The 23447-nt window shown below is 46.2% G+C and overlaps 3 protein-coding genes across 6 annotated transcripts; 2 read left to right on the top strand and 1 right to left on the bottom strand.

The window, feature by feature from the left end:
• Positions 1–74: 74 nt before the first annotated feature.
• Positions 75–8259, bottom strand: sec24d (SEC24 homolog D, COPII coat complex component). Its single transcript, XM_085932957.1, has 22 exons — positions 8175–8259; positions 6744–6934; positions 6518–6620; positions 6306–6427; positions 5994–6236; positions 5465–5580; positions 5275–5386; positions 5069–5196; positions 3997–4135; positions 3799–3914; positions 3606–3730; positions 3296–3487; positions 3128–3221; positions 2752–3039; positions 2583–2679; positions 2368–2513; positions 2159–2297; positions 1968–2086; positions 1308–1487; positions 1035–1226; positions 862–951; positions 75–782 (listed from the first exon to the last, which is right to left on the bottom strand). Exons 2-22 carry the CDS (start codon positions 6892–6894, stop codon positions 642–644), a joined length of 3033 nt encoding a protein of 1010 aa, XP_085789083.1. The 5' UTR covers positions 6895–6934; positions 8175–8259; the 3' UTR covers positions 75–641.
• Positions 4748–18144, top strand: synpo2a (synaptopodin 2a). 3 transcript variants are annotated; one of them, XM_085932944.1, is made up of 8 exons: positions 4748–5223; positions 6504–6645; positions 8975–9040; positions 9128–9268; positions 10966–11117; positions 11785–12275; positions 13150–16403; positions 17313–18144. In XM_085932944.1, exons 4-8 carry the CDS (start codon positions 9161–9163, stop codon positions 17793–17795), a joined length of 4488 nt encoding a protein of 1495 aa, XP_085789070.1. In that variant the 5' UTR covers positions 4748–5223; positions 6504–6645; positions 8975–9040; positions 9128–9160; the 3' UTR covers positions 17796–18144. The 3 variants fall into 3 exon arrangements, with proteins under 3 accessions (XP_085789070.1, XP_085789061.1, XP_085789053.1); XM_085932935.1 differs by having other exon boundaries at positions 4750–5223; positions 13150–15773; XM_085932927.1 differs by having other exon boundaries at positions 4751–5223; positions 13150–16239; positions 17313–17477.
• Positions 18145–18343: 199 nt separating this feature from the next.
• myoz2a (myozenin 2a) lies at positions 18344–22846 on the top strand. 2 transcript variants are annotated; one of them, XM_085904853.1, is made up of 6 exons: positions 18344–19092; positions 19199–19288; positions 19934–20088; positions 20870–21014; positions 22111–22285; positions 22345–22846. In XM_085904853.1, exons 2-6 carry the CDS (start codon positions 19207–19209, stop codon positions 22535–22537), a joined length of 750 nt encoding a protein of 249 aa, XP_085760979.1. In that variant the 5' UTR covers positions 18344–19092; positions 19199–19206; the 3' UTR covers positions 22538–22846. The 2 variants fall into 2 exon arrangements, with proteins under 2 accessions (XP_085760979.1, XP_085760978.1); XM_085904852.1 differs by having other exon boundaries at positions 18344–18858.
• Positions 22847–23447: the final 601 nt, after the last annotated feature.

Consider the following 23447-nt stretch of genomic DNA (forward strand, 5'->3'; position numbering starts at 1 on the left):
CAAGTTCATTGTGCGGTATGTTTTCTGTGCTCTGCTGCCCCCTAGCGGCGTTAAGGCGAAGACACTGAAGCACGTTCACAAGTATGTATTTTTTAATCTATACTTTGTATTAATGTTTTATATTTTTCAAAACAAACACTGCAATGACCTGAGAATATGTTTTAATACAAACCAAATGGGCTGTCAAATTTTAACTAAAAAACTGATGGTCAAAGTTGCATTTATCTTGCACAAAAAAAGAAAAAAAGACATTTGAAGGCAGCACAAAGGACAATATTGAATTAGGAATGTTGACGTGGACAATTTTACAGACAATGAAATAATAAGGTATTCTCAAAACATCCCTTTAAAAACAGAAAAAATAGTTTGCTGTTCCTTGTCTCAGCGTCATTGACATGAAGGTAACGAAAATTTGTTTCAGGTAAGTAAAATAACACGAATGTTTCATGTGAAATTTGGCAGGATGGTGTTGCGTTTGTCTAGCGGCAATCAACACCCAGGAATGTGGGGGAGGGGCGATGGGGTGGAAGGCAACTTTGGCACTTGCAGGGTCAAAGGTCACATTCTCCGCTTACCGTGTTTGGTCCCAAAATGTAAAACGTCTATTTGAGTTTCTGGTGAGGAGATTTTTTTTTTTTTTTTTAGGTAAGCAGTTGTCTGATCTCGCGGTGAACGTGGCAAAGGAAGTCCATGTAGGAGGTGCCCCCGTACAGGCCTTTGTCCTCCACCAGGAATTGGCGGAATATCATTTCGGGCCTGTCCTTCTGCCTTACAATCTGAAGCTGGGATGGAATAAGCAAATGATTATTTAGAGCAATTATTTTGCAAATAAATGCGAGTAGTTTCACGTGAGTCTCCTACCTTCATGGATCTGGGCCTCTTTTCCAGAAGGTCATTAACGATGGCTCGGACCTTCTTGGACAGCGGGTTATCCAATTCTGGCAACGCACACTGAGAAGAAAAAGATCCATAAATTGATTGAACTGACTATGGATCAAAGTGACCCAAGAGTATCCTGAGAAGGTTGAACGAACCACGTGGGCCTGCAAGTGAGCGAGCGAAGGCACGTTGAAGAGACCCTGGATCACATCCGGGGGGCTAGCCTGGCCCAGCCACAGAAACAAGACGTGGCCGTTCTCCAGCAGGAACACGCCGTCGTCCGTCAGCCGCTCTTCGGAGCAGCGGGTCGGGGCAGGCGGGACCTCGCTACCGACGTCCATGTTGTGCTAGATGGCAACAAAAACTCCATTTGTCATTTTTTTTTGGACCTTCATTGGGCTCGTTGTCGGAAAAACAAAAGTCGGTACCAGCGGGGTGAGGCGGGGGTAGAGCAGCAGCTGGCTGTCCTCCACCGCCATGGCCATGAGGGCGAGGCGCTGATGGGCGCGGTCGTCCGTGGACAGCTCCGTGCTGCCCGTCAGGGGGGGCGTTTTCATCAGGCTGTTCATGTAGACCGGGAAGACCTTCATGGCGTCCGGCAGAATCAGCTAAGCATAAAGAAGGACGCGCATGTCACCTGATCATCTTACATTGCTTCATCGGCGCTATTCATACTGCGTTCCAGAAAACGCTGACGTTGTAGCTCCCCCAAGAAAAGCAAGCGCTAATGAAACACCCAGTGAGCCTATACAGGATATTACCAAGAGACCACTGGCGGAGCTAGAGGGGGAAGCGCAGGGGCACTGGATCCCCAAGGGGCAGGACAAATAATTGTGTATGTTCAGATTTTTCTGAGAATTATTTTCTACGTTTCCACCCATCCCCTGTATGGAACATAGAGTGAATATTTATCAGCATTTTTTTGAGAATTTCTGGGTTTTGTAAGATATTTTTCTTTTGTCTTGCAGGTGGTCCGCACTGCTCCGCCCCCCCCTCGCTAGTCATTCTACTACTACTACAATGGGTTGTCTTACAAATGAAGGCCACGTCAATTTGGAAGTGCTGACGTAAAACGTCCGGAAGCTCACCTGGCTGGCGACCGAGGCACTGGCGCAGTTCTTCCTGTAGCAGGCCAGCATGTGGGCCGTCTGGTTGACCAGAATGTCCCTCACGTTCTTCAGGGGCTGATTGAGGATGGCGCGGTAGGCTGGAACAAGGCAGGATGTGACATATTTGCTCAAACGGCAAAGCTGGCGTTAACGCAAGGCGTCCGACTCACAGGATTTGGCAAAGAAGTTAACGAGCGTGTCGGTCTCGCAGCTCTTGTAGAGCTCGGACAAATGCGAGCTGCAGTTGAGACCGAGGTTGAGGATACGCAGACGCCGCTGCCCGCCAACCGTGGTGTACAACAAGGCACACTGCAAAGAACCCTTTGGTTTGCCACGTGTCATCTAAAAACGGCGGACAGCGCAGAAACGGTGGAGGCACCTGGATCAAGGCGCCCGTCTCCTCGTTGAGCGCATCGTCGTGCTTGAACTCCACAGTCACTGCCTTGTCACAGTCCACCGCCGCCATCTCCACGTCGGTGGTGTTGTTCATGTGGATGGCGCCGAAGAAGTCGGTGGCTCTGAAGCCTGAAGACGCATTGTTAAAAAAAAAAAGAGAAACAGCACTGCTTCGTAAGATATCTTCATATATCTCACCTGTACTGGTACGAACGCGCATGATGCCGTCAAATCCGATGCTCTTCTGCACTTCCTTCCTCAGGTCCAGCAGGAAGTGCTCGCCGTCCGTGTCAATCTGCGAAGACGGCTTTTTAGAAAAGCAACCGAGTGGTAGGCCGGAGTCTCGGAAAACAAGTCGGAAACTCACCTGGAAGTTGTTGTACTTGAAGACGGAGCCGCCCGTGTGCGACGGCACGTCCGCCATGGTGGCCACGTCTACGTACTGGTTAGGGAAGAGGAAGAGATCTACGCAGCATCCCTGAGCCACGCAGTCCTTGGACAGATCCTCGTACGTGGCCTTGAGCGGCTGGAACAGCGTCTTCTCTTTGTCCGTGTTCACCAGCTTTTTGTCGTCACGGTTCTTCAGCTTCCCGGGAGCCTCGGCGGTGGGCATGGACGAGTGGAAGATGAAGAGCTTGCCGCTGCAGTCCGCTTCCTGGAGGACAAAAGACCAAAGACCCCCACCAGCTTCAGAAAGATGGACCATAGCTACTGTAGGAATTTCCAACCCCTTCCATACTGACCTTGAAGGCCTCCACACCAGCTTGGATGACAGGAGCAAAGACCGTTTCGCTCTCGTTGGTGTCGGTAAACATTTCAGGGATCTGGCTCAGGAGGCTGCCAGGGCCACAAAGCAAGTTCATACCAAAGTTTTGCATTTTAGGAGTTTTTCAAGACAGGGTCTTCCTTACTTGCAGACCAGCGCCCTGGATTCCTGGAAGTCGACCAAGAAGCCATCGGGAAGCGGCACGTACATCTCGGCCATGTCGGACACCACCATCATCTGCGGCTGCGACAGGGAGCTCTTGACGTTGTAGAAATGGAGCGTCTTGTTGTAGGTGACAAAGCCCACTTTGATGGCCGAGTTCTCGGCGCCCTCCTCCCTAGTGGATCAAGTGAGTATCTACATTTGACTTCTTTCACGAAGATCCTCCTCAAACCCAATAAGTGTATATAAAGTGCTAAAACTCAATAGATTTTTGCATAGTGTCTTGTTTTTACCTGGGCAGCTCGTCCAATAGCGTCTTGAGCTCGTCGCATATGAGCCTGACCAGTCCGCTCTTGATGTTGTTGTAGGACACGTCGATCATGAAGATGTAGGCGGGTGGCTTGGGCGGCTTGTTGTTCTACGGAAGACCCGGGACGTGAGTAGGCGACCGCTCGGCTCCTCATCGTCCTCGCACGCTTGCGATACCTTGCAGTAGTCCAGCGTGGCCACCATCTCGTAGGATCCCAGCGACAGCTCGGCTCGCTCGTAGAAGTCCACCCGCCGGCCCATGTGATCCAGATGTTGGAAGTAGAAGACGGGCACTGGAGAGAGGCACAAAATTTGCTTGGAATGTATGCAAATTTAAGCTAGTGTTTATTTGGCTTTTTTTTTTTCGTGCGGCACCTTCGTTGACGCAGCTGCAGAAAGCGCATTGGTAGCGCCGGCCGCCGTCGAGGAACTGCATGTAGGGGCACATGTAGGCTTTGCACCGATTGCAGCGGATGGGGCCATTTTCGCCGTGATTCACCAGATACAACGGCGCCTGGCCAAAAAGACGGTGACACATTTGCATGTCAGCCTCCTCGCTTCCACTAACATTGCCTAAAATGGAGGCCAGCTCGAGTGTGGTCTAACTTCAGAATAGTTTGAGCCAAATCATTCAAAACAAGATGTACTGAGAGTCATTTTATAATAAGCCAAGTAGATACGAAGCCCTGTGGTGAATAACGACGGTGGTCAAACAGTACATTTTAATCTGAGATGGCTTTATATGTTTGTGGTTTTATATCTTTCAATTTGACTGGAAAAAGCTTACGGAATACGAGTTTCACCATTCATTGTAATAACCGAAGCCTTAATTCACAAATATTATTAAATATATTAAACAACATTATTATATATGATATTTATATTGTTATATATGATATATTTTTTATATATTATCATTATTATAAAAACTTGGTGCTACAGCTAAAAGCAAGGGCAGATTTGTAATCGACCCCAAAAAGAAAAGTTTACTTTCATCCCAGATTTTTAAAAAAGTGCACATTTTTTTATCAGTGTAATTTTCGCGCTCCAAAATATATTTATAATTGGCCATATTAACTGTTTAAAAATGTAAATACATTACTGTGACCCTAAAACAGTTTGCAAACATGTCAAACTCATCAAACGGCCTCCAAATTGTTTCCACATGATCCCGTTTTTAAATCAAATGCACAAAAAGATTGCGTTTCTATGCTGATATGGCAAAAACTCTTCATAAACTACTAACGGCACAGACTTAACTTGGCTCCTATCTGGCAAACTAATCTCCTCCCCCAGCCAAGATAAAACATACAACATCCTTGACACTAAACTATACTACCTCTTATGACGTTTGAAAAGGGACAAGATCAGAAAGCACAACAAGGTCATTTTGTTAATAGCAAAGCACAAATAATCATCTGTACTCATGTTTGCATGTGAAACCTACCTCATTCTTAGGCACTTGGGCAAAGGGTTTGACGATACACGCCAGGGGCACCTGGCACTGTTTGGCCAGCTCGGCGGTACACGGGAAAGAGTAGGTGGTGCAGCGGATGAACCTGGGACTGGCGTGACCTAAAGTGGATCAAATCCAGAGAGAAGGTGAGAGAAGGCTAATGTTTCTTCCAAAGGGTGTCGGGGGGGCTTAAAAACCTTGGTCTTGCACGGTGAAGTTGGTAGTGACCAGAGGTGGGACTTGTCCTCGGATGTTGGTGCTGAAGACTTGTCCTCCGTGTCTGGCTTGGTCGTCCTCGATCACTTGGGTCTGAAATCAAACTAGGAATCAATCGATTTGACTCACACCACGACCGTGCCGCAAATGATACAAGAAGGGGCCGCTCACTGTGCTGGGAATTGAGTCCAGATCCAGTTTCTTCTGGGGGGGACCGGGTTGTGGGCCCAGTCCTCCAGGAAAACCCCCTGGCTGAGGTCCTGCCATGTGGCCTCCCATAAACGGACCTGTTCACAAATCAGGACATCCTACACCTGAATTCTCCATACAATTTTTTAGGATTCAGCTTATGAACGTCACATGATCAAACCCAGAAAACAAATGAGGCTTCAAATTTGCTTCATGAACCAGTTGTATTTTTTCACTCTTCTAAAAGCACTGTGTTAATCTAAAAGTATACTGACTTTCTTAAGTTTCTTTATTTAAACCAACAGTGCCATCTTGAGAAGTCCAAAAAATAAAACAACTGGTTCATGAAGCAAATTTGAAGCTTCATTTTCACATCACTAGAAAACAGAAAAGCCATGATGGTTGTTATCTGAGCCCTTAGACACTGCGGTCATTTTCAGCCAATAGTAAGTGGCAAAATGGCACATATTTAATTTCTCCCCAAATGGAAAGGGTCACCCCATTCATGTACCTTGTTGCGGGTATCCAGGTGGACCGGCCGGTCCAGGTGGGCCGGCTAGTCCAGGTCCAGGCTGATGGAAGCCTCCGGGAGCTGTAGGAGGAGGAGCGCCAGGGTAGGGTTGACCCATGGACATGCTTGCCGGTGGAGCCATCTGGGGCGGCATGGGGGGCTGTGCCGCGGTTGGAGGAGGGGGTCCCCGGAAAGGCTGCTGGGCCATGGGGCTCGCCGCGGAAGGGGGGTTCTGAACGGGGCCTGCGGGAACAAAGCGGCGTCCTGGATTCACCTCCGAGGCCGACCAATGACATTTTGAGGGTCACTTACCGTAGTTGCCCAAGTTCATGCCGCTCATCTGGTTCGTGAGCTGCATGGGTGGAGGCGGGGCTGGAGAGGCCATGCTGTTATATGACGGCTGTGGAGGTTGCCCATAAGTGGCAGTGGGGTACCTTTATAACAAAATACCATAAAAAAAAAAATGCTTGACTCAAATGTGATAGAAGCCAATTTACAATTTCCTCACAGGGAAACATGCAGACCTTTGCATATGAGCTCCATTCTGTTGGCTGTTTGGATTGTAATGACCGGGCCCGGGAGGTGGAGGTAGACCTGGACCAGAGGACGCCGGCAATTTCTGCACAGCTACGCACATACAGGAAGTCAAAAGGTAGTATTTCTGGGTTTTTTTTGTTTTGTTTTTTGTTCTTAGAAATGGAATGAATAAATCTTTGCCATACACGCCTCAATCGGCTCAGGTTTGCTCACCTGTAGGAGGCGCCGTGAATGCCTGCGGCGCTCCTCCGTAATGTCCGTAGTGGGGTTGTGCAGGAGCGGCCCCGAATCCCCCTTGGTAGCCTCCCAAGCCCGGCTGGGTCTGGGAGTACGAGGTTGCGGCAACGTAACCGTGCTCACTCATTTGGACCCTCTTTTCATGCCAACAATTGGCCTCTTACAGTCTACAAGGACGCAAAAGCACAATTAGAAAACACAATTATTTCCATTTTCTTTTCATTAATTGAAAAATAGATATGAAGTTTAGTCGTTGAGAACCTGATTGTTAGCTTACTTTATGTGCTCCACTAATTACAGAGCAGGTAGTTAAAGGGTTAGAGTCCATATTGAATGAGTTCACATCGATTTTTATAAATAACATCATCTGCTAGTTAACACGTGCGTCCATGTGCAACATGGACCTTTGATATTTCTCGTTGGGAGATAAAGCGGGAGGGCGTATCGGCACAAATTATCTTTTGTTATCTATGAGAGGAGCGAAAGAATTGAAACACGCCCGCGTTGTAGAAATGCACAGTCGCAAGAAGCACATTGGTGCATGATTCAAGTTTTTATCAAATCTGCTCATGGCAGAAGTCGACTGAGCACCGTGCAACCACTAGGGGCCCACAAGAGGAACAGTGCCAAGAGTAGAAATAGTATTGTAGTAGTACTGTAATATGATAGTAACAAAAATATTTCAATTGAAGTAGTTTATATCGATTTTTTTTTTTTTTTTAGCTTTGTACATCTTTTTGTTTGCCCTTATTTGTGCTTCAGGTTTATTCTACAATTCTTAAGCAGTTGCTTGTTGATTGATTGGTCTTAACTCATTGCCTGTATCCTATTTAACCCCAATTTGCTCTTTTATAGATGGATGAAAAGCAAATTTTGACAATAAACGAGCCATGAGATTAGCGTCGCACTGATTGTCACTGTAATGAACATTTGCCCAAATTGATAGTGGATCGCAATCTATATTGGTGTGCCTAATATTATGCACGCGTTGATTGACAACCCCCTGTTCATCCCAAACCGAAAGTAAAATGCATGACAGTCGCATAAATGGAACATCCGTTCAATATTTGTAACGCTTTTTCTGCTTATTTCCACACTGCCACTTGCCACGTCAAACACTCTTAGGTAGCGTTCTGAATTATTCCTGACCCGCACAAATAAGGGGAAATACGCTTTCTAATCCATTGACATTTACAGATGTATTTATTCCATTTCAATGACATGATTGTTTTTGTTTTGTTTCGTTACGTAGAGCGCATCTCGCTAGCTGGTTTGCGCCCATTTGAGCGTAAAGTTTGCTATGATAAAACAAACAATCGTGACACGAATAAACTCGCTCCCTCACTCGTGCGATGTCTGGCGTAAGTGGTGGCCATGCTTGTTAAAGGTTGCGTTGTGTTTATTTACCTGTATGATGGGCTTCTGCTGGCCTCGTCTGCTTGCTTTGCGGAATGCGGAGTGCCACGTCAAACTCCAAAAGCGCCGGGCGGTCCATGTGACGTCAGGGAAGAGGAGTCGTGGGAGGGGGAATAGAAATATCTGCTTCTGGTTTCAAAATAACATCTAAGGTTGACGTTGACCAGACAGTAGGAAAATAATATAAGATATATTCGGGGACTAAATTGAAAATTAATATCCAGCAGCATGTTATGTGATTCCACGTGTCTTTATATAATTTTATTGGCAAGGAAAGTGATTTAAATTGACTTATTGTGAAGGACACAAGAAACCGTTGCTTGGTGGTTATTTGCCAACTTGACTGTGGCAATGGCAACGAGTGCGCTTGCGCACATGTTCGGAGCTCCTATTCACGTGACGTCAACACCTAAACAACACATGCACAAATAAAACAGTAAAAGCTATCTTTTATACATTATTGTATTTTATGTTTCCCTTTAGGATATTTAGTTTTTAAAAATATGTATTCTTCAGTTTTATTTTTTTAATTTTTATTTTGCATTCTCACATACTAAGCCCGTGTTTATATATATATATATATAAGGTTATATATATATATATATATATATATATATATATATATATATATATATATATATATATATATATATATATATATATATATATATAAGGTTTTATATATATATATATATATATATATATATATATATATATATATATATATATTATGTGTAAATCTATACGTATACTCAAATTTATGAATGTATGTATGTATGTACCATTAACAGAGGTGTCTTCCATCCCGCTAACATGACGTCACGAAGCGGGCCGGACTCGGCTCAGATGATGCAGAAGTGAGGATAGAGGGAGTGGGTCTAGTGGGGGTGTTGTTCTAAAAAATCCTGTTTCCCTGCCCAATTGTTCTGTGATCTGCTCTGCAGTGGTGCGGATGAGGAGCTGTATGCGCATACAGCATGAGAACTGGTGATTACATCTGCGTGACTTTGCAAGGTGGTGGGCCCTGGGGCTTCACCCTGGAAGAGGGCCTGGTGGGCACTGACACGGCGATACTGGTTTCACAGGTAAGGCTTCTTTTTACAAACATTAGAAGAACTTCATCATAGTTTGCAAAGTGGAATGCAATTTTGCAGGAGGTTGGCTTTTTGAGCCAAGTTTTGGGTGCATGAGATTCCTCAGCACCCCCTTATATGGTCAAGACCGAGGACAGGAGCGTGTGTTATGATCTGTTGTCACTCCCAAAGACTTCAGCGGTCAGCTACAAGGTAAAAGGTATGCCGGTTATGCAGGGATGTCCGTGTAAAAAAAAAAAAAAAAAAAGTGACATACAAGTGTGCATCGTTAAGTTTGAACTTGTACTTCATGCATAAACAATGACGTCCAATTGTATTGAAACATGGGGGCGAAAAAGTCAACAACACACGTTTCTCATCAACGTCCACTCTACATTCCTGACTATTACCTCCTTTGCAACACTCTCAACTCAAATTATGAACTTACAACACATAACATACGAACACACAAACACACACGCACTTGGCATTTCAGCTTAGGAGCTTGATGGATCTACTGTGAAATGTTCTGTCCATATAAGGGAACTTGTGTTTTCTCCTCTTCTGACCTGTGTACAAAATTGATGAGGTCACTTTAGTTTTAAAGCAACAGAGACAGAGTTTTAAAACCGGCGACTTAAATGAGAAATGAGCCGACCCAGTGTTGTTTATCACACAAATGAGATGACTATTGTCTAATAGTGAACCATGGAAACCTTATGAAGCACTAGGGCAATCATCAAAACAGCATTTATGACCGCTAGCAAGTATTTAAATTGTATGCAGACAGATGGGCCTGAGCTTTGAAGATCAATCCTGTGCAGGGAAACATTTTGTCGCCACGCAAAAGTTTAATCGTTTAAAGCTGCTATGGCCAGGAACTGCCGGGAGCTAGAAATTAATTTAAAGTGGATTTCTGGGTATACTTTGGACTCTACTGTTTGGAGAGAGGGGTAAATAAAATGTTTCCCTTCCTTTTTTGGAGGTAAGTCTCAATGGAAGACACACAGGATGCCTTGTAGGGCCTGGATGCACACAGGGGATTTTATCAGCTCTATAAAGTTACCCATAAAATCTAATTTCATGCAAACAAGGTATGGTTGTGTCATTTTACGAGTTGCCCATGTGGGATCTGTTATGGTTGATGCAGCAGACTGAACAGTTGATAACAGTACAGTACTAAACCGTATTGGATTTATTTGACCTGTTGAACGCCTCTTAGTGTCACTGTTAAAAGGCCGCCATCTAGCGGTGAAATGTTGATACTGCAAGTACAGCTCAGCACCTGAAGTGCACAGAGGGAAATTTAGACATAAAAAGATGTTGAAAATAAACGAAACATGAATGCAAAACACACAACCCATTTATGCATATTATTTTATTGTATGGATACTATAAGCAAGCAGCATAAATTTTAATTCACTGCACTTTCCTGTCCGAATCTTTTCTCACAGCCGCTTCCAGCCTCATAAGATTTATGGCACATTCCCACTTATTTAAGTTGTCTTGTTAACGAACCGTTTTATGGCCTGTGGGAAGCAATTACAAGGACGCAAAAACATCGTTTACTGCGATAACTGCCCTTTGCATCACAGAGATTTGTTTTTGTAGCAGAACAAACTCTTCTTTATGAGAAAATAGGAAAAGAAGCTGTTAGATGTTGGTATTAGGTTGTGAGTAATGTGACTTGCACATGTTTTTGTTTACAGGTAGAAGAAGGCGGCCGTGCATCCCGGGCTGGCGTACGGGAAGGTGATGAGATTGTGTCCCTGAACGGAGAGCCATGTGCCGGCGTAACGCTCTGGCAGGCCCGCGCCCTAGTCAACGCGTCGGAAGGATGTTTGCGGCTGCTCATCAAGAGGTAAGGGGGATATTTTCATAGCTTGTGCTATCTTATTAAACCTGCCCTTTAAAAAAAAAAAAGTAATGTATGAGAAATACAATATCAAATTAAAGAATAATTAGTTGCGAATAAAATGGGATTTTTTTTATTTGTAAGATTTCTTTTATTAAGTAAACCCGATTGGTTGTTTGCTTAGTTTGATTTTAACTTTTGCTTTCTATTACGAACTATAAGACAAATAATAATAATGGTCTTGTTTCGATTGGTAAATCAGACCAAAATTTGGGCCTGTTTAGTTGAACACAAGCTGTTTTTGTTAAGCGCCATGGCAACCGTTTAATAGTTTCTGCCCTCTAGTGGATGAGCATTGAATTGTTCTGACTGTCATTACATCGCTGGCATAGACAGATAAAGATAAATAAATGACAATAATTCTCATCTATGCAGCTAAATGGCAGATGGCTTCCGTTGAACCTTTTTGAAATATTTTGACAATATTTTTTGGGCATATATGATCCAAGTTAGGTTCATAGAAGATCTAAATTGTCCATGTGAGTGTGAAGGTTTGGTTAGATGCAATGACCAGCTTCCTTGCAACCCTAATGAGAACAAGTCCTATCGAAAACGGATGTAGGCAATGAAATTTGTTCAGCTCCATTTAATAGCAGCATCTCATCTCCTCTAGATCGAGAGACGAGAAGGAACCTTTAAAGCTGAGGGAGCTCTACATATCCGAATCCCAAGATGAGATTTCTGATGGAGAGCCGCACAGGGATCCTGGTGATACGTCCTCGCTGTCCCTTTCCCTGCAGACCTCGGACAACATGAGCCGTACCTCTTTGGGAAGCGCGCAAGGTGTCGAGGGGGAGCGTAGCACCGGCGGCGCCACATGGGAGGCCCCTCCGTCCCCCGTCCGAAAGCCGCTCAGCCAGTACGGAGTGGTGCGAGGCAAGGAGCCGGCAGCATCAGCATCACCGGGGAGGGGCATCCCGAGCCACGGGGTGGGAGGCCACGGACTGAGCCCCGGATCCCGAGGCGCGGGAGGAGGGCCCTGTGAGCTTCCTGGCTCTTTTAGCGTCGCTTTCCAGATCCCCTCAGATGAGGGAACGCCCACCGAGGACCAGGATTCCGATTCCGATCCGGAGAAACCCAACAAGCACCGAGCGAGACACGCCAGTGAGTACACTTATTGGAATGTGTTGATTCTTGGAAGATGTGTGTACGTGCATGTATGTGTGTGTGTGTGTGTGTGTGTGTGTGTGTGTGTGTGTGTGTGTGTGTGTGTGTGTGTGTATTAAAGCCGATTTGTCAACATGTGCATTCCAAAGCATGATGACCGACCTGTGTTTCCAAAAAATAGCATGTCGTTCACTTCAGCTGGCAAATAGCACCCGCCCTTTTGAATGAATGTCCAAATTTGTCCAAATTGTAGTCTTCTCATCAGATATAATAGATCAAGAGCCTTGAAAAGACTCCATGGTAGTGACCTAGGCGTGCTTTTTCTGGAGCTGTCGCGGAAGCCATAAATACACTCGCAACACGTTATCGAAGCGTGGGCTTTTGACAGACACCAACATGTGCACCCCAAAACTGTTACCTGATCCTTCGTTCCGACAGGGTGCTTTAACTGAGCTAAAAAAGTGAGTCGGACGCTCACTCCGGCTGTCCTCGCCACCTTCAGGTTAGTCTTGTAGGAAATTCAAACAAACGATTGTCCTCTTAATTCTTGAACGATTTAAAAATCAAAATGGGTGCTGAATAGATCATTTGGAGACTTGTGATACTTGAAGTAAATTTGTGACCACTTTATGGGAATGCTGATTTAATGCAGCGTGTTCTCCGCGGCTTAGACACGGGTCAAAAATTTGTAATTGCTTTCCGGCTTTATGACTTCCAAATGAGGGCGAGACAATGAGTTAAATAATTTATCGCTATTTGTTTGTGCGACTGTATGTTGTAGTCCCGTTGTGTAACACAATCTAATCTTGTAGTTATTTATTGTTGACTTTCCTTGACCAGAAAAGCTGTCAATCAAAGCGTCTCCCCGCAGGGCTCAGGCGCAGCGAGAGTCTGTCCGAGAAGCAGGTGAAGGAGGCCAAGTCCAAATGTAAGCGGATCGCCCTTTTGCTTAGCGCCGCGCAGCCCAATCCCAACAACAAGGGCTTGTTGATGTTCAAGAAACACCGTCAGAGAGCAAAGAAGTACACCTTGGTGAGCTACGGCACCGGCGAGGACAACCAGCGAGACGACAGCACCGAAGAGGACGAAGAGGACGCTCGAGGGGGAGTCCATGTTGTTGAGTTCACCCTCACTGATCGAGACCGATCGGATTTAGAGACTCGTTTCCTCACGAATGCCCGCAGTGGCAAAGGCGTCCTGACCATCCGCCTGGATAAAAGCCTCCTTAACATTGAGCAGAAGCCAACTCAGATGGAGTGTTTGCCCGAAACCAAGGGCAAAGGCGCCCTTATGTTCGCCCAAAGGCGCCAGCGAATGGACGAAATTGCCGACGAGCAAGAAGACCAGCGGCGCCAAACTGTGCCCGTGGAAATGGCGCAGAAAGTGGAAACGGCTTACGTGCGGTCCGCCGTGGAGGACCATGCGTACATGGACGTGAACCTGCACCAGCAGCAGCAGTACCAGCAATACCAGCAGCAGCAGCAGTATCAACAGCACCAACAACAGCAGCAGTACCAACACTATCAGCAGCAGCAGCAGTACGAGCAGCACCAAACGTATCCCCAAGGTCAGCACGGCCCGCTGCAACAGCAAAGTTCTTCTGGCAATCGCACCGCAAAGCCCTTTCTGGCCCAAAACATGGCAGGGACACCTTACTCTCCTGCAATGAGCGGGACTAATCAATATCCGACAGTCCAAGAAATGAGCGGGACTAATCAATATCCGACAGTCCAAGGAGAGCAGATCGCCTCCCGAGATGAGCGCATTGCCACACCCGCAATCAGGTCGGGCCTTCTGGATAACAAGAGGAAAAACCTTGCCAAGCCCATGTTCACATTTAAAGAGACGCCCAAGATGTCACCTAATCCCGAGCTGCTGAACCTCCTCAACATGAGTAACAAGAAGATGGGTTTCGAGTCAGGACCCGAGGAAGACTACCTCAGCCTCGGTGCCGAGGCTTGTAATTTCCTCCAGTCCTCGTTGTCGAAACATAAGATTCCTCCGCCGGTGGCACCAAAACCGCTGATTGATCACATCTCTGCCCCCTGGTCTCCGCAGATGGAAGTCACCAACCAGGAAATGCCTCAGCATGCTGAAAATAGTTTATCCACACCTGCTATAGCCCCCACCGCAGAGACCACCCCTTCGAGTGACCAAGAGCCAACCTCTACTGTGATTCCCGCCGGGTCATCGCCCCCAAGAGCCCAACTGGAAACGCCAGCCAACGCCTCCGCAGAACAACAACAAACTTGGCCTCCTTCAGCGGCAGAAATCCAACAAGTCGTCGCACAAGAGGGAAACAGTTATGTCCGCTCTTCTCCACAGCCCGAGACCAGCGTTGGAAGGATTTGGGATTCTGCACAAGCACAGGTGCAGTCCCAGGAGCCGCCCCCGAGTCAGTCCTCTCTACAGCCACAGTGGTCGGCGCCTCAACCCACTCACAGTCAAGTGCAGTCTCAGCCCCCTGCCAGTACCTGGTCGCCTCAAAGTCAAGCCTCCTGGAACCAAGCAGAGCAAGCACAGCCAGACGCTCAACCGGTCTGGTGTCAATCCCAAGAACCAACACAGTCTCAAGCGCAACCAAACTGGACTCAGAGTTCGGAGCCGCAAATGCAGCCGACCTGGGGGCAACAGCAGCAGCCACAGGCTTCCTGGGCCCAGCCTACACAAGCAGACCCTCAACCGACCTGGACACTAGCCAAATCCCAATCACAAGGTCCTTGGGTTCAGCCAGAATCCCAGCCACAACCAGCGTGGGGTCAACCAGCACAGCAACAAGCCTGGCCAGAGACTCATGCACCAGATCAACATTGGGCTCCAGTTCAGCCTCAAGCACAAGCTGCAGTTAGTACCTGGCCTGCATCAGAACCCTCTTGGACCCAAACGGCCCAAGCACAACCACCGACGCAGCCTCCAGCTAGTTTGAATCAATGGGCGCCGGTTCCCGCCCAGCCTCAGCCATCTTGGGCCCAGCAACCTCCAGAACAAGTCCAGCGTCCCACTAATTCCTGGAGCCCCGAGCAACGCCAGCAGTCCTGGGACCAGTCCGTCCGTCCGCAGCCACAGCCAACCTGGCAACAAGCGCCTTTGAAAACAGCGCCACAGCCGCCGATAAATGCGTGGCCAGCGGCCCAACCTCAAACCCCGGCCTGGGGATCGCAGTCCCAGCAAGCACATGCGGCCAACACTCCGCCTGTGCCCAAGCCTTGGAGTACTCAACAAAACCGGGGCCCGCAGCGAATCAACGCCTTCACCCCTGGCCAGAAAGTTACACCCCCCGTCATCAACCCCTTGGCCACCGTCTTGAACCCATCACTAGCCGGTTCCGCTTACGAGATGCCGGCCGTCCGAGGCAAAGGAGCCGACATGTTCGCCAAGAGGCAGTCTCGCATGGAGAAGTACGTGGTGGACTCGGAGACCGTGCAGGCCAACATAGCCAGTCGATGCACATCGCCAACTGCCTCCTTACCAAACGAGTGGAAGTACACCCCCAACGTACGTGCTCCGCCCTCACGGGGTTTCAATCCCATCCAATCCCCCTCTTATCCGCCGGCCGCGTCAAAGCAACCACCTTCCAGCGGTCCTGCGTCCAAAGCCAAGAAAAAAGGCAAACAGGGTCCTCCCCCGAAACCTCTCGACGTAGTCGACGTTATGAAGCATCAACCCTACCAACTTAGTGCCTCGCTCTTTACGTACGGGCCCGCAGCAGAAGCTGCCAAGGAGCCTGGTCCTAAACCTGCCTCGACACCCCAAAACCAGCAAACGGCCCCAGTTCAGCCAGCTGGAACATTTAGCGCGTCGTACCCCCAGCAGGCCTACAATGGCCAATATCAGCCAACCGCTAACGCTGATCCTCACCAGCAATCTTCTGCTGGTCCATATTGGCAAGCAGATAATCAACAAAGCCCTCAATTGGTCAGCCCCCAGTACCCGCCCCCACAGGCGGCCTACCAATCAGCAGGTAGTCCGCCTTACCTTTCCTCGGCAACAATAGCCTTCCAGCAGCTGCCACTTGCTAACGTAGCGCCAAGTTTCCCTCTAGCGTCACCGCCGGGCTCCACAGCCAGCGGTAACACTGGCGCGGCGCCGAAACCAAAGTTTACGGCTAAAAAAAGCAGCGCTCAGGTGTGGAAACCCACGATCGCTGAAAACGAGTGATTCTTGCCCCCTTTTAGTTTGCGTGTACTTTTTATGTTTATTGGAAGAATTCATATTTGAGAAGTTAAAACTCCAAAGTAAGCAGGTGAGTTGAACAGACAACAAACAAGGGAAGAAAAATTTACTGGGGCGTATATTAAATAAATATAAATCTCAGGTTGCAAATCAGTTGGTCACCGTCAAAGCTCAAAGGTAAAAAAAATAATAATCGTTTGAGTCGATTCACCCTGCAGCACTTGGCTCATGTCAATTTATTTTAAGCTTTTTTGGGGTCAGCTGTTGCATCATGCTGGCTGTTATATTTAAACCCATGTGCGTGGATAGGCGGCTTGAATTTCAACTTGAGCCACTGTCACCCAGATTATTATATGTACAACATACAAAAATGATGTTCTTACATTCATTTTATTTTCTGTTTGCTCCTCAGCTGCTATGTTTTTCTTGTTTTGTTCCCCCCTTCCCTTTTTCCCCCCTTTGTGTGTTTCTTTCTTGACACTGTGCACTTTCTGTACGATTCACTGCAGTGCCATTAAAACAAACTCGTTACCCTCCTTCGACTTTTTCTTTTTTTTCTGTTCTGCATGCCTTATGGTTTTCTTCTATCTGTTGATAAAATAAAACACAAATTCACCACATCAACTATTGAATCTAAGGTGGAACCACATACATTTGCTTTTTGAGCAGATTTCTGAGGTCATGTTCTGGCATTTGCCTTTCTACCTCATTCACTGGACACTCTGGGATTTCCTTTTCTGTTTCTTCCTGCGTTTCCTTTGTACCACCATCTTTCACCACACGGGGGCAGCATTGCACAACCTACATTCTGTCCAACAAAATGAGTGCAATAAACCTGTTTGGGTTTTCCCCCCTCCCCAGGTAACTGGAAGGAGCTACTCTCTGTCCCCTCCAGGTAGAGCGCCCTCTACTGGCCATCACTCACCCTCTTCCTCCACTCGACCGTCCAGGCAGTCTTCCTGGCTAGAGAAGACCCCCAAAGCGCTCACACCCTGGGAGGCGGCATCCCGCCATCCCCTGGGGCTGGTGGATGAAGCTTTTGCCTTCCAGAACCTCCAGCAGAACCTGGCCTCCAGCGTTTGTCTGGCGGCCCAGAGGAAGCTTGTTCCGCAACCCCCCGCCCAGTGGACGGCCAGGGCGTCGCCGCAGAAAGCTGGCGGCCAATGGGGCTGGGGTCCTGGTCGGGGGGGTTTCTCTAGCACTGGTGAGCGTGTTGGTTACGGGTCTCTGCCAAGAAAGTGGCAGCCTCATAGGTTTGTGAGCCACTCGGGGCCTCAGGGGAAATGGCCCCCAGTGGGATTGCCTAAGTCTCCACACAGCACCAACTGCAATTGGCAGCAGTAAGACGCAAAGACTCTCCATGGAAACTTTGCATGCCGTAATTGTATTCAAAACTTTTGTGACTGTGGCGAACGTTAGTTTCTAAGTATTGTATTTGTTTGCGTGCCCCTTTTTGTCACTTTTGCGTTCAGTTTTGCAGTGGTAGTTTTTTTTATATAGCATGCTTTTTACCAGCCTCTCCTTCCATAGTTCCGAAACCAGAACACCCGCGCTTTTTTGTTTACTTGCTCTTTAAAGCAGAGTTTTCCAACCACTATGCCCTGCTACAAAAAAAATGATCCAATTTTACTTCATTAAAACAATTAAATCAAATTAAACGGTTTAAAATGTAAATAAAATAATTAATAAGCCATATGTATGTATATATATATATATATATATATATATATATATATATATATATATATATATATATATATATATATATGGCTTATTAATTATAATATATATGGCTTATTAATTATAATATATATGGCTTATTAATTGGCGAATTATAATTATATATATAATATATAGTATATATATATATATATATATATATATATATAATTCAAAACATTAGGCTTTATTTTCAAAAAACATATTGAATATTTGTTTCATTCACTAGGTACCATGTTAAGTTAAATGGATTAAACATTGGGAAAAAAAAACTCGTACCTCAAAAACTGTTTGACGAAAATGAATTTTTCAAATTGCTTTGCAGCCATTAGTGTGTTCAACGAAAAAAGTCACGTTCCTTTATTTATTTGTCGAAAGGTGATGGTTGAGAACCTCTGCTTTAAAGGACCCCAAAATGCATTTCTGCAGTTGCCTAAAGAATCCGACTGATTCTGAAAGAGCAGCCCTGCTGACCAAGAAACTGTACTGCTCTAAATTTAGTTAGGCCTCCTTCACTTGTAGCAATGACACCTAACTGACACCCACCGAGCCACCCGCCCACTCATTCAGTCGCTTCGAGGCGTAGACCTCCGACCCTTCCCCTGATCCCCTCGGAATTGCCCACTCGGTTGACACCGTCCACCCTTTTCCCGCACTTCTAGAGAACCAGCAGGCTCCTTCGGTGCAGGTAAGCGACCCACCTGCTCAGGTGTTACTTTTATTGTGCAATTTTCACCCTGCCATTCACACCGCTTGCCTTCAAAAAATGGGAATGGACTAAAGTATGAGGACACCTGCCGTCCTTTGTGAAATGAGCCAATTGCACTCGTTTGGCCATTCTCGACACGCATCGATTGGCGGGACCTGACGCGGCCGTTTCGCACTGTCCGACGAGCATGTGCTTGCAGTTTAACGGCCTGAGGTTATTTAAAGAGATGTGCTAACTTTGCCCTTTTCTTTGCCCCGGTAAGTCAGCTTGATGTCGAGGTCATCCTAATGTGTCCCCCCCCACCCTCCCCAATTCTCAGGGGCAGCCATGTCGCGTTTCTCTACCATGACGACCGGAGAGAGGAAAGCTCAGGCCGCGGCGATATGCAGGGAGATTCAAGCTTTGGAAGGTAAAGAAACTTTTTAGCAGCCCCAAGATTTGTAACCCCCTCAATCTACAATCGGGCTTTCATGAACTAAACTGAACACACTTCCAGAACCTTCTTGTGTTATTTTTTTTTTTTAAAGTAAAAAGCCAAAATTTGTCAAGCTGATACCATCTACTTCTATCTCACACGCTAATTTGCATTTGCTAGCTAACAACATTTTGCATACCGTGATTGCTGGCCCAGTTATTCAAATCATATGTAAAAAGCACAATAGCACAAAAATCTCTCAGCTCACAATTCTAAATGCCGCTCCATCTTGTATTATGAATGTATTGGGCAAGATTTATTTCATGAAACCATGACAATGGATGGAATGATAAACGATGACTTATCAGTTATATCATTTCTCAGAAATGAGTCGTTTCTATATTCATTCACTCATTCACACACTACTAAATTGACCAACCCGAGGCTGTCTATAAATAAACAAATGAAGATTTTTACTGCCCGGGGTAACCAATCCCTTTGTCGTGGTGGTCTCGGACATGTTATTTGAGGCGAGGACAACTGTCGTCTGGCAGGAGGAGGCTCCCGATGATACCGACAGCTGAGAAACACTCGGGCGTGCTCGCGGCCTTCCAAAGCGCTCTCGGTTTTTGTGCGCAGACATGGAGGTAGACCTCGGCAAGAAGGTGAGCGTGCCTCAGGACATCATGCTGGAGGAGCTGTCCCTGGCGTCCAATCGGGGCTCGCGGCTCTTCAAGATGCGCCAGCAACGCGCGGACAAGTACACCTTCGAAAACGCCCGCAATGACATCAACGTAGGCATGGATTGAAATTCGCTATGTACCTTCTGTTTAACCTTTCAATTATGTTTTTTTGTGATATGAGCCATTATTAACTCTATCCCTAACCTCCCCCCCCCCAAAAAAAACTTTTTAATATCACTCCCAGTTGAAGTATACCTGAAAACTAAACATAAAACAAACTTTTAAATGCACAATTTTGCTTGAATTACAAATGACAGGCTAACAAATAGCATCTGTTTTACAGCATTGTAATTCGTAACCCTTTAAGCCAAGAGATATTTTGTGTGTGTGCTTGTTAATTTTGGCTTGATTTTAGTGGAAAGGAAGCTGAATACCCAAACAGTTGAAGTTTACTCAAAAACTAAATATACAACACAATCTTTTAAATGCTGTGTCTTCCATATGGGCTTGCTAGCTTAATGCTAACAAGTAGCATCTGTTTTATAGCATTGTCTAATTGTGTGTGTGTGTGTGTGTGTGTGTGTGTGTGTGTGTGTGTGTGTGTGTGTGTGTGTGTGTGTGTGTGTGTGTGTGTGTGTTAATTTTGGCTTGGATTTTAGTGGAAGGAAGTCCCCCCACCTCCCCTTCACTGCACACACTCTTATCTTTGAAGTGAGATGTACTCGCATATTTTTGTTTTGTTAATTGCTTGAGGGTAAATTGAGGGATTTGGATTCAAGTTGTCAACATTTCCTCAGAATGTTCTGGAGTGAATCATCATAAATATCCTTGACGGCGATGACTGAGCCGCAGCACGTGGAGAAAACAATTTGTTTTTTTTATGTTCTTCTAGAACACGACGGAGTCGGGAGCTGATAACGTGAATTCCACAGAAGAGAATAATTCTGCTGAGAAGAACTCTGGCGTGGACCGGGCCTGCCCACAGAAGGTTTTGTCAGAAACTGCAACAGTGCCAGATCCGCACAGCATTGCCCCTGGTAGGCCATGCCGGTGATGCAGAAGAATTGAGAGTCGATTTTAAAATATTACATTTTTAGGCAAAGTCTCAAGAAGTCATACCCAAACGATTTTTCACAATGACATTTTTTGGGGGGGAGAATTTTGAATGCAAACAAATAATGAACGAACTATACCAAGAGGGGAAACTTAAAAAAATATAATAGTCTGTGAGTTCTGTGATGGACTTGACTCAGTAAATTATCGTTTAAATTGTTTTGTCACCAAATCCGCTCACATTTAGAGTATCGTCTCTTTTCCGCCGTAATCAGCGGACTGTCTTCCGAGTACGCGTTTTTCTCGTGCTGAGCATTTCCTGTTTGATAACGCTCCCCCACCACATGTGCTCCGATCGTCTCCTTCCCAAAATGCTGTAGACTTCCCACAGGTCTGTTTGGTCTGTGCTGCTTCCGCCCTAGGGGCAAAACATCAACTCAGGAAAGAGGATTGTTCATTGTGAGAGCTTCGGATGTGACATGAAGTCTCCCCTGATTATATAAACCCACCACAACCCCCCCCCCACCCCCAAGCGAGGCACAGACTTTGAAGGATAGTGCTCAGGATAGGCCTGCCTCTGTCTTTCTTGTACACATGGCAAGGCAGCTATGTTTGGGGCTGACTTCACTTCAATTGGAAGCTTCTTCTATTTGCTCGCAGCATAACAGCAAAATGCTGCATCACCATGTTTGCTTTGAACAACGGGATCCACAAATGCAGACCTCATATGTCATTGAATGAGTTGTACTGAGAATGTAATTGTGAAGATTCAATATGAATGTAGTATTTTTTTTTTTTTCAATTTGTTATGGATTCATTACTCATTTTAAAATGGAAGTAAAATGGCCGCCCTCTGAGATGGCTCAAAACACTTGATTTTTTCTGCTTAATTCATAAACCACAAATGCAATATTATCCATAATGCCATGTTAAGACTGTGGGAGGGTAGATATAACATTTTGAAAAGATTTTTTTTTTTTACTTCACGGTCCCTTTAAAAAAAGTAAAATATGACAGGGAAAAAAAATAGAAGACTTGGTAGCTCAACCAGCATCTACTCTGTGCTTTGTTAACCCCCAGGCTATGGTGGTCCTTTGAAAGATGTCCCTCCAGAGAAATTCAACAGCACAGCCATCCCCAAGTCTTACCACTCGCCGTGGGATCGAGCTCTTGTCGTGAAATCGGCGCCGGTCGACACTCTCGTCTCTTTACCTGAACCACCAGCGGACCTGACGGGCTACAAAAGCTTCAACAGGTGAGAATGACAAAAGCTCGGCCAAGCGTCCCCATTTGCTGACTTGCTGTCGCCTCCAGATGCGCCATCCCGTTTGGCGGCTTTGCCGAGGCGCCCGGGCACGCCGCCGTCCAGAACACGATGGCGGAAACCGTCTTGCCCGACTTCCCCGAGCTCAGAGGTCGCCCTTCCTTCAACAGGGCTGCTCAGGGGTGGGGATCCACAGGCGCTTCGCTTGCCCTCTACCCCGTGCCCGAGTCAGATGACCTTTGAACCTGTTCAGAACACTTCTAACTCTCTCATCATATGAATCCATTTTGCAAAAATCCCCTCATTGAATAGTTTTGCCTGACAAAAAATTGATGGCGCATTTTTTTTTTCAATGCCAGTTTTGGTTTGTAATTAATTCAATACAATGTTTTGGACTTAAAGTGCTATTCTAACGGGAAATGAGCTAGCGCCCATTTTAATTACAGAATGACACATTACAAGAAATACAGATCCAGTGCGGTCATCTTTCCTGCAGCATGAATGTTAAATGTATGATAAAGTGCTGCGATATTTTTGCTCAATAAAATCGTGTCCAATTCACAAATTCACGTTTATCTTCTCCACAGTTGCTCGTTTGGGCGAAGAATTATGCAACAGTAAATAACACCTCTATTTAACTCATTGACTACCAGCCTAGTTAGAATGGATCTTTGACGTCTATAGCCGTCCATGGCAGTGAATGAGTTAAGCGCAAAAAGATCATGGTGCTTTTTTGTCATTACATTTTGACAACAGTCTTAAAGCCACAACTAGTTTTCCAAAAAGCGGTGGGTACCGATCCAAATGAGGTTTCTTTGGCCTTAGTCTGCCAAGTGCGAACCATTTCTTGCTACCGCGCCTAAAATTAGCCCCAACTCCCACGAGGCTTTGCCGTGCCGGACATGCAACTGCGCAGCCTCGCATCAGGGAATCGTTTCACTCATCGATTGAAAAATCTACAATCCACTGAAACCGCAACAAGTGAGCCACGATAGGGCGAGGGACGACTGTAAATAAAAACGATATATTACCTCTCTTGATTTAAATGTACTTTATTGTGCCAGAATCGGGGCATCTCACATTCCAAACGTCATTCAGAGACAGCTTGGAATGCCGCCACTCCCTTTCCCAACCACCCACCCACCCCTCACTG

The sequence above is a fragment of the Syngnathus leptorhynchus genome, chromosome 2 (genome assembly GCF_054491065.1).
Source record: "Syngnathus leptorhynchus isolate UIUO chromosome 2, UIUO_Slep, whole genome shotgun sequence".
NCBI classification, from domain to species: Eukaryota; Metazoa; Chordata; class Actinopteri; order Syngnathiformes; family Syngnathidae; genus Syngnathus; species Syngnathus leptorhynchus.